This window comes from Propithecus coquereli, unplaced genomic scaffold (assembly GCF_000956105.1).
Source record: "Propithecus coquereli isolate 6110/MARCELLA unplaced genomic scaffold, Pcoq_1.0 Scaffold34, whole genome shotgun sequence".
NCBI lineage: Eukaryota > Metazoa > Chordata > Mammalia > Primates > Indriidae > Propithecus > Propithecus coquereli.
In genome coordinates, this window is record NW_012149063.1 from 7,759,766 (window position 1) to 7,770,407 (window position 10,642).

The 10,642-nt window shown below is 39.9% G+C and overlaps 1 protein-coding gene across 3 annotated transcripts in view; it reads right to left on the bottom strand.

The window, feature by feature from the left end:
- The window catches only part of CHN1 (chimerin 1), a 250,415-nt gene extending 245,350 nt beyond the window's left edge, over positions 1-5,065 (bottom strand). The window contains exons 1-2 of one of the 3 annotated variants that reach the window (XM_012650747.1): positions 4,901-5,065; positions 4,575-4,768 (exon numbers count right to left, since the gene is read on the bottom strand). In XM_012650747.1, coding sequence (XP_012506201.1) covers positions 4,575-4,593 — 19 coding nt within the window. In that variant the 5' untranslated portion in view covers positions 4,594-4,768; positions 4,901-5,065. Of the gene's footprint in view, positions 1-4,574 lie in introns of all 3 variants that reach the window. The other 2 variants (XM_012650749.1, XM_012650746.1) reach the window with 2 other exon arrangements.
- Between the last annotated feature and the right edge of the window lie 5,577 nt (positions 5,066-10,642).

Consider the following 10,642-nt stretch of genomic DNA (forward strand, 5'->3'; position numbering starts at 1 on the left):
GGATGGTTATCTGTAGAAACAGACATGATTCAAAAGACTACATCATTATTCTTTATGCTGTACACAGATGGTAACTATAAGAGTTATACCAAGTAAAATTCTTTTATCTCTCTTACATAGTACCAGCTCCCCACACATTAAAAGATAAATTTTAAACCTGAAATACTGATTATGGATTTTTTTTAAGAGATGGGGGTCTCACTATGTTGCCTAGGTTGCAATGTGGTGAGTACTCACAGGTGCAATCATAGCACACTAAGCCTTGAACTCCTAGCATTAAGAGACCCTCCCGCCCTAGCCTCCCAAGTAGCTGGGACTACAGGTACATGCTACTGCGCCCAGCTGAAATATTAAGTTGTTAATACCAGTAAGAGAAGGAATATGGATAAGTATTTAAATAAGGATGTTGATTTTAATGACAGCTGAAAACACAAAATATTCTGAGAAAAGCAAGATGGGCTCTCACCAGCGGGTCATCTTCTCATATTCTTTGATCAAATAAATCATACTGAAAATGTTCAGCTGACTTTTTTGAAAAATAAATTTTAATTTCAGGTCATACAGGAAATCAGAAAATTTCCTAACTGCATCACAAAGAATATGCCATCGCCATTCAACTGCTCCAAAGGAGCTCTACAAAGATGCCCACAGGTGGTGTGTCAGGGCAGTGACAGATGCTGAATGAAGATAATGAAAACATTTCCATGGCAGAACGGTCTGAGGAAAGATGGTAAGAAATTACAGTGAAATCCTAAGTATGAGAAGTGATCCATGGTAGATTGGTGACTAAATGGTAACAAGAGCAAACAGAAAAGAAAGGGGAAGAGAGGAGCAGCAATGCCAGAGCTAACTCTACCCACATAGAGCAGAGCATTATTCAAGGTTCAGCCAGCCCAGCTGGATCGTAACTGAGTTCCCAATCTCATCGGTTGGTCTGGGCTATAAACCACAGCCCCATTAAGCTATAAATGACAGAAATTCCTGCCAAGGAATGAGCTGGCAGAATGCTTATTCACCCAGCTCAGCCAACTAGGGCTCTATTGGTGTGGCCAATCAAGACGTTCTGTCAGATACACCAGCTAAGAAGTTCTAAAATAGATGATCTGAGGCTTCCCTTTTATCCTAGTAATTACTAGAGAACACCCGCTCTCTGGGGAAGTTCTAACAAAGCCTGTGTGGAATTAGGTAGTAGTTAGGTGCCGTTAACTATAAGGAATTAGGTAATTAGTGACTTAGGTGCACTCACTACAGTTCTGGAAGACTCTGGAGCGCCACTAGAATGTAAGCTCTAAGGAGACAGGGACCATGACTCCTGCACATTGTGATATATGTTCACTGAATAAATAAGCAAGGTAAGTAAGCAGAGTCGGAACTACATTTGAATGATTTCTGAGATGTGGGCATTTAAAAACTATTTATATCAAGGCAAATACTGAGATGTAGGTTCATTTGAAAGGTGAAGGAAAATGGTTACAAATCCTTAAACTTCCAAAGATGTACACTTTCAACTCCCAAATGAGACGGTAAAATCATGAAAGACTGCGGTCTGGTTCTTTCATCCTAGAATAAAAAATTTGCGTTAAAAAATCATTTTAAACAGCAAAGGTGATTAATAGTAAGCACAAGAGATAAGATGGTCTTCACTCTTCAGCTTAATTTAACAAGTATTTGAGTTCCTATAATTTTAACAAGGGAAAAAATTAAATGTATAAAATATAAAATTATATTATGTCATTTTAGAGACTCTCACTTTTTAAAAAACTAAGCTAACTTTCACTAACTGCCTATAAAAAGAACATTCCTTACATTTATAAAAAGCCTGAATGGATATGTAAAACACAAAGTAAGTAACTGGACTAGACTCTATTGTTGCACTAAGCTAACGAATACAACCAGGATATACAAGATAGGGTCCTGGCAGTGATTACTCTGGGGAGCCTTAGAGGGAAACTCTTGAGCTCTGACTTGATGACTGAAACATGACACAAATGTGATGAATCACATTTACCTAGTCCAGGTTTTTGTCTCTACCATCTCAGGGGAACTTCATTACCTCATTGCTCTTCTGTTCTAAGTTGGTCATTAAGAATAAATATAATGGAATATGAGGTACTTCTAAGACAACCTAGTTAAATGTTAGTAAAACCTAAAATAAAATCCATTTCTTTTAACACGTGGGTAATTCTCTTAAAATATACAAAAAGCTACTTTGAATTGGACAAGTTTGATCAAATCGCCTAGTATTTGTCTTTAATACAATGGTTCTCACATTTGAGTATGCATAAGAATCAGAGAGAGTCCCTTTAAAATCCCCTTCCCCTAGGTCTCCTGGCAAAGGAATCTACATTTTTAACAGACATCTCAAATGACTGATGAGTGGTCTACAACTACACTTTTAAAAACAGCTGCTGGTTGTTATCACTACTTGAAAAATACCTTCTGCATGCAAGTGTACTTTGCTTTATAATACAAAATGTTCACATTGCAACAAACTGAATTTAATGAACAAAATTCTATTTCCCCACAAGTGGACTTTAAAATTTTTTAAATGCAATTCATTCTGAGGGGTGGGAGTAGTTTCTTATACTTTCCTCTATAGGTTGAATGTCATGCTGTTCCCTTCCTCATCTTCACCTCAGTAGTTAACAGATTTGTATTAATAATTAGGAACCCTTTTAAAAGAGCATTTTCTCCCCATTTTACCATTTTTACTCAAGATTGTTAGTATTCTAAAAGTAGCTGTCTTATAAATCTTAATTCTGAAAAAAATGCAGAGTATTTTTTTTGAAACGGAGTCTCACTCTGTTGGCTAGGCTAGAGCGTAGTGGCATCATCATAGCTCATAGCAACCTCAAACCCCTGGCCTCACACAATCCTCCTGCCTTAGCCTCCCAGGTAGCTGGGACTACAGAGGCAGCCACCACACGAGGCTAAGTTTTCTATTTTTTGCAGACAGGGTCTTGCTCTTGCTCAGACTGGTCTTGAACTCCTAGCCTCAAGCAATCCTCCCAGCTGGACCTCCCAGAGTGCTAGGATTAGAGTGGGCCACCACCTCCCCGGAGCCAGAATATCTCTTTAGGAAGGAAAATGAATTTAGTCAGAAACAGTTTTGAAGAGAAATCTACTTCTGGAAATCTTACTGCTATGTATTAAGATACAACAGCTTCTTCAAAAGAAAATATCAACTATAGTAGAGCCTTCCAACATTTTTTAACTTTTGTATCAAAAAAAAGTCCACATTTAAGGAAAATGATTCTATTAATATTAAATAATGAAGATTAGGTATAAGGTATTGGAAGACAGCAAGATTTTTATTATTTTTCAGAAAAAGAAGAAACTTTTTTAAAAAGTACCTGTGGAAAACCAACAGTAAGTAAGAAATGTCACTTCTAGCACTGTATTTGGGCATAGTAAACATAGTCCCAGAGAGAAGCCTGGCAAAGTGTGCTCTAGGCTCAGTTTTGCCACAAAAGGGCCATGCGACCTTGAGTGATAACTTCTCAGGGCCTATGTTTAATTTATAAAATAAGATGGTTATATAAAAGTAACAATTTCATTCCAGCAGCTTAAGTCACTTTGAAGTGTTTACATCAAAAAGCATTTGAGGTATACGACACCGCTAATGTGCTTGATCAAATGACATAATTAAAACTTAACTGGAAACTTGATACTGTGAATGACTTACTAAAACGGTCCTTACAGCTATCAGTTACATATCATTGTGCTCTGCTTCTTTGAAAAGCCGAATACTTTGAACACCTGAATTTTCACATATTGAGTTTTCTTGAAGTGAGCTACATATGTACCATAGTCTGGTTTTGTAAAAGGAAACAAGGTATCTTTTCAGTCCCTCTTCCCAACGCATTGTCATTGCCGACTCAGGGGAAAAAAACACTTTGAAGTCTCAACCACTGAAACAATAGTGTTGCGGTAATTACATCACAAAAATAACATTTTTTCCCTAATGAATACTCAAAAGATATTCTCCTGAGATTACAATTATCTTCCAGTAATCAACTTTCTTCTGTCTCCTCTCATTCATTAGCGCAAATATTTTCAATTTTAACAATATTAAGTTCATAAATCATTCTTGTTTCCAACGGAACACAGAGAGTCCAAAAAAACCCCCCAACAATCCAACAGGAAGCAACACACGCATTTGGCAATTCCAAGAAGGTTGGGGATGCACAGATATTCACTCAAAATAAATAAACTTTCCAGGACGTTTATTTACCGACTTGGGAAAGGTAGGTTTGGAAACAACCAGCTAACTTCGCTCCCAAGTTAGCATCTTAGAGAATCGTCGTGCGTTTTCAAAACACCCAGGACCTCAGAGCCTCCCAGCCCAGAATTGGCCAGGGGAGCACACGCCCATCGGCTCTGCCTGGAGAGGAAACAATGGGAGAGGCGCGAGGGACGGAGCCTGGCGCCCCGGGCGCCCGGACTCCGCGGCCCGGCCGGCGCCCGACGCCGAGCGCCGCGCCCCCTCCTATTCGCCCGGGCCCGCAGCCCCCCACCCCCGAGCCCCGGGGCGCGGCCCACCTGCGGCGGCGCGGGGAGACGGCCGCACTTACCGAACAGGGTCAGGGCCATTGTAACGGCGCTCGCCGCCTGCTCGCCGCCGCCCGCCAGTCCACGCGCTCCTCCCAGGCGGGCAGAGATCACCGCATCGGCCCGACGCGCTCACACCTCGGAGGGAGGCGGGTGCCCGAGGGGCGTGGCGGGGCGCCGGCGCCCGGGGAGCCTGCAGGCTGGGATGCAGGGGCCGCTGCAAGAAAAAGTTATTCACGCGTTAGTGTCGGGCGCACCCTGCCCAGGAGAGCCCCGCTAGCCCTCGGCGAGCCGGCACTTGTCGCTGCCATCCGGCTACTACGCGGGGCGTGCGCGCGGACGGCGGTACCTGCGAGGCAGGAGGCTTGGCTGCGGCGCAGTGGCAGGCGCAGACGCGGCGCCGCAGGGGCGGCGGCGGCGGCGGGGAGAGAAGCAGCCTCGCGGAGCCTAAAGCGAGGAGCGCTCACTCCGCATCCCGCGGCCGCGCAGACGCCATCTTGCGATAGCGTCTCCCACGAGCTCTGCCGCCTCGCCTCCTCCCGCCTCTCCCTCCGGCGGCCGGGCCCAGTGCGTTCCCATGGCAACGGGCGCGCGCGGGGGCGCGGGGGCGCGCCCTCCCTGCCAGGCCGTGAGAAGCGTCCCGCGTCCCCTTGGAGGCGGCCGCCCGGAGCGGGGATGGGATGGGGCGGGGGCGGTGTGCGTTTTAGCTGAAATCCCAGCCTTTTTCTTGAATGGGATTTAAGGAGGCGCAGAGAGGAGAAAAACTAAGCTGTTGCTCGAAAGAGGAAGAGTCACAGGAGGATGCTCCATGAATACGGCACCCAGGCAGGGTCATCTGAGGACCGGGTGCGTTTGAGGATATATTTCTCCTCCTGGCGCCCTCAGGGTTAACTGGGACTGGAGCTGGTGACCTGAAGCTGCAGGACTCGGGAAGGGAGCCTGAAGCAGAACAGAGGCACTGAATCTTGCTTTCTTTCCATTAGGAGCTACTAGGAGTAGTTCTGATCAGATTGTCATATATGAGTAAACAGGAGTCACTTAAGCATCTGGGATTACTTAAAATAATTTATTAAAAGGCCGATGCTTAAACCTAATTTTCTTCCCTTTACGTTATACCTCTGTAATATTGTCTCAGGAAAAATCAGAATTTCTCACTGATCGGCACTTCTTTGCCACAAAAGATTGTTCCCGTGAGCTTTTTGTATTTATCTCATAATCACTGGCAACATCCTTCTGTGATGTTCTCTTCTCACCTGTCTTTGCCTTAGTTAATGAGGAACATATAACGCCTTGAGATTATCAGCCAAAAGATGTTCTTGAAAAACTCGATTATGATGTTTTTTGTTGTTTTCATTTAATGTATTCAAACAGTCATTATTCTCTACTTGGTATTTTGTTCCCTGTTTAAGAAATTCCTTCTTTTTGCTTGTTTCTCTGATTAGGGATTTGATACTATTTTGTTAGCTAATCATGTAGATCTCTTTGGTTCTCATTTCTTTCTACATGTATCTTTCCTCTTAGTTCCTCAGGTTCCCCAGTGTCATTTTCCTCTTCTCTGATTTTCAACTAATTCTTTAAAAATATTACATAAATATTTTCTATTTGTTTTAGAGATCAAATCATTATAAAAATGAGAATTGCTGCTGTATTTCAAATAGAACCACAGTTAATTCATCATTATTTCACAGCTGACTCAAGCATCAGAAGAAAAAGAAAATCGCCTGGAAGGAGGAGCCAAGCCTTTTGTTTCAAGTCTGTTAACTCAAGAAGAAAGAAATGTTAAAATAATTCAACATGAATGGGCAAGTGTTTAAGATGGTATATGCTTGAAATTGTCTAATGTAAAATGGCTCTCCTGTAGCTACTGATAAAAACATAAATCCTGAAATCCTCAATATTTTAAATCTTTAATTAAAAAGGACTCTTGATTTTTAACAGCCCTTTTGCTCATGAAAAATTACAGACACACAGCTCACGAAGATAAATGAGAAGCTCAAGAAGGCTTTGTGGGACAGATTTTATAAGCATATAAAGATTGCTGCTAATCTGCTCTGCAGCCAGATAAATCAGAAACTAAAGACTCCATATACTGTCTCAACCAGTGATTTTCAACATTTTGGAGTACCTAATTTTCCTTTGAGGCTCTAAGGAAAATATTGTCCCTTTTCCTGGAAAAGTGTTTGCATACATACACTCACCAAAATTTTTCACACAATTTCAAGGGGATTAGGGACTATTCTGGGACCCTAAATTAGTGCCCAGTATCCTTTGTAACCTCAGAAAGTTTTTGCCTCCATAATTTAAAAGAAAAAATTCACCTTTCACCTATAGCCATCAAATTTTGAACAGGAAGGGACCAAACTTCCTCAATTTGCAGATAAGAAAATTGAGTGCCCAGTGGTTAAAAGATTTTCCCAAATGCGTGCACCTATTTAGTGGCAGAACTAGTAGGAAAAATCTTATACTTCTAGTGCTCTCCCCACCACCTCCCCCACCCTCCATCCCCCACCAATTTAGAGGTTGCATGGTTTGAATTTAAAAAGAAAAATCTGTTTAGTATTAGAAGCAGAGTAGCAAAGAGAGCATTGTCCTCAGCCATTTTGTATGTTTGGGGCTTCTTAGAGTTTGGGAAGTTGTATTTTTGTCCCAAAAAGTCTTTATTAACATGCCCTTCTACTCAGAATTATGTGTTCAATCAGTCTGAGAAGAAAAGTGCCCTTCCTCTGTGTTAAGCTCTATTAGAGCAGAGCATTAAGGTTTTTGGTGCTGCAGCTCAGCTCCTTGTTAGTAGTTCTCTGTGCCTTGAGGGGTTGTCCTTGGGGTGATTCAGGGAGAAATTAACTGTCCGAGGCTCAGACTTACCCTCCCAGGCTACAGCCAGGCTTTGGTTGTGGCACCAGCTTTGCACTCACTGGTTGTGGCCAAACACAGCTGAATCCTGGTGACAGACCCAGCTTAGACTTGAGTGGGGATCCTCTTCCTCTCCCCTTCTTTTCTATATATGTCCTTGGTACTCCCACACCCAACACGTGCGCGCGCGCCCGCACACACACACATACACACACACACATACACACACACACACACACACACAAATACACACACACAGCTGGTTTTAGGGTACTGTTTGGAACAATGCAGCGTGAATGTTGCCATGTTTGCCTTTAAAGCGTTTGGCTTTCCACAAGCCCTTCCTTTCGATTGACTTCCAAAGGGTTTGATACTCTAACAAAATGCTCTCTATACTTGATCAAATTGCCTGTCCTGAAAATAGTATTGGTTTTTATAATAGTGCATTTCTTCAATGAGGAATAGATTGTGCTTCTTTTCTCACTTAGTGGAAAATAAAGCAATAGTCTTTCAGCTACAGATTCAATGTAAGGAAGGGCGTTAACTACTTGGAGGTGATTATTATGGGTGGTGACTTAGATTGTTTATAAAAAAAAGGGGGAAGAATGAATTGGCTTTGCAAAACATTTATGTTCTCATTCAAAGATTTAATTTTGCACTTAACACGCAAGCACCTAGAAGGGCTAGATTTGTTCGCTCATTACTAACTAGTTAGATTTTCAGACAAACGTTTTTCCCTTTCTAGTTCTTATCTTCCTCCTTTATAAAATGAAAAGGATGGTACTACGTTGTCTCTAATATACCTTTTGAGTTTATCTGCCATTCTGTGGTTTTAAAATCTTTAACTGAATTATGAATAAAATGGATGGTGTTTTTATTTGAATCATCAATCTATTTAAAGTGCTGATATATCTAAAGTTCATAAATACCTAATGTAATAAAGAAGTCATATTTTATTAAAATGGTACTATTATTTCATCTTTAGTATGTTATAGTAGTGTTATATTTATCATATAGAAAGTAACCATTTTCAGATTTAGCAGGATTAAAATTAGAAGTATGCACTGAATAATCCATTTCAAATCTACTAAAACAATTTCTCATTTTTATTTAAGTTTTGTTGACTAAACAGAATTTAGACAACCCTTTAAAATTGTTTTTCTGTGTTTTAAACTAATGACTTATCACAAGTGTTTTGGGTTTCTTTGTGTTATCCATTTAGCTTCATTCCCATTGGTAAACATTGATTTGTTCCTCAGTTTTGAATGAAGCAGAAATTAATGAGGCAGTTTCTGCCACACAATAACAAGTTAAAATTATAGCACTTTATCATGTCAACACAGCTTTAAACACTAGGAATACCAGTGCTATTAGTACAGTTCCCAAAATAGTACAGAAGTTTGCTATTGAAGAAAAAATTAAACAGCATATTTCTGCTAATGGGAAAGAAACATTTTCTATTCCTCACTTATACTGATTAAGAAGGTTGAAATTATTTATTTAAATATTCACAATATGTGACATTCTATCCTATATTTATTTTTGTTACCAGTTGAAGTACTTGTTTCCATTGTGTGAATTTGTTTAAAGTGGATTTAGTCTGTTTTTAATAATGTTTTTAATAAACCTAATTTTCCTTAAACACTTAATCCAGATGGGTTTTTTTCTCCCTGTCTTTTATCTCAGACTTTCTGAATTAATACCTTACCTGATATTTGTATGGTATTTCATGATTTATAAAGAGCATTTTCATAGGACACATCCATATGCACGCAAGTGACTAAGGCAGCATTTGTCTCTAACATGAGGATTCAGACTATAAAACTGTATATGAAAAAAAGAATATTTATGTCATAAACTATAAATTGGCCTTTAAGCTTAAATAACTCAAACTAATGTTAAGGAGAATTAATTGTGTTCTACTGACCACCAGAGGGTGCCTAAATTATATTTATAGAAGAAATATTCGGCCTTAGAAATGAAGTAAAACTCAGTTTGAAAAATACCTAAGAAAACTTCCTTAAATATTAGAAACTTTCTCAGTTCTCTTACACAGTTCTTGCTATAGTAGCAGAAGGTAATCCCACCGAAATTATGCTAAAAGGGAAGGTGGCTATTGTCTGGTTAGGCACAGATTAGGAATTGAATATTATTGAGGAAACACTGCTCAGTCCTTATTATATCACTTCCAAAGTGAAAAGAAATTGTGTTTGTAGAAGCTGGGGTGGGGCGGTGGGGGGGTGTGAGTGTGGGTGTGAAAGGAAGGGAAACTGGAATTCAAAATTGGAATGAAAGGTTTTCCATCCTTGACCCCGGATAATGGACTTCTTGTTAATTGCTCAGCATCAAGAGGAAATCTTAGTTCAATAGGCAGCAGAACCACAGGTATTACTATGAACCCTAGGTTAGAATCTTCGAAAAGCCACAAGTCCTATTTTTTAAATGTTGTGATAAAATTTATTTTGACATAATGTCAAAATGGCCACTGGTTTGGAGTGGCCAATGAAGGTGGGGGGAGAGGTGGGATTTCTTTTAAAGTCTTTTTATTTTTTTTGAATACATATTTTAAAAGAATACTTATTTCCTGGCAAGTATTGTAATAGTATAGCAGCTGTTTTAGAATTTTTTTTATAGACTTAAAGTCAAATACATTTTCAAATACACATTAGATAAAAGTGCAGTGATTATGGCTGCTCCCAAGTAAAAGGTTTTGTTCTGAACTACAATCATATTGTAGTACTTTAAGCCAGCATTTCTATTCAAGTGTATTTTTCTGAGGTCACCAGGCATATCTAATGCACAGTGTGGCTAAATGTCTATTTAACTTGAGCATTTGGATTTCTGCCAGATTTAGTCTTCAAGAGGGTATAAGGGGATTTGGCTACAAATCAAATCTCCCTAACATGGCCATGGTTTTTCTGGTTAATGTGGTGTCCACAATAAGGATGACTTATTCAAGTTGATTACATTGTGAGTTATAAATCAGCAAAATAGCTATGAACTATGGGTGAGATTTACACAATCTCTAATTAAATAACAGGGCTGAAAAAGAAAGAGTGAATTTCCATGATTAAAATCACAATCTAGATTCAAAACTTGTCTACTGCTGTGATGGAGTTTTCATAAAGCTCCTTTGTATCCTGTCGTAAAATAGGACCTGTATCAGACATTTGGGACAATGCCCAAATTTGAGTTCACCCATCCATCCGTCATCCATTTAACAAATATTTGCTGAGTACCT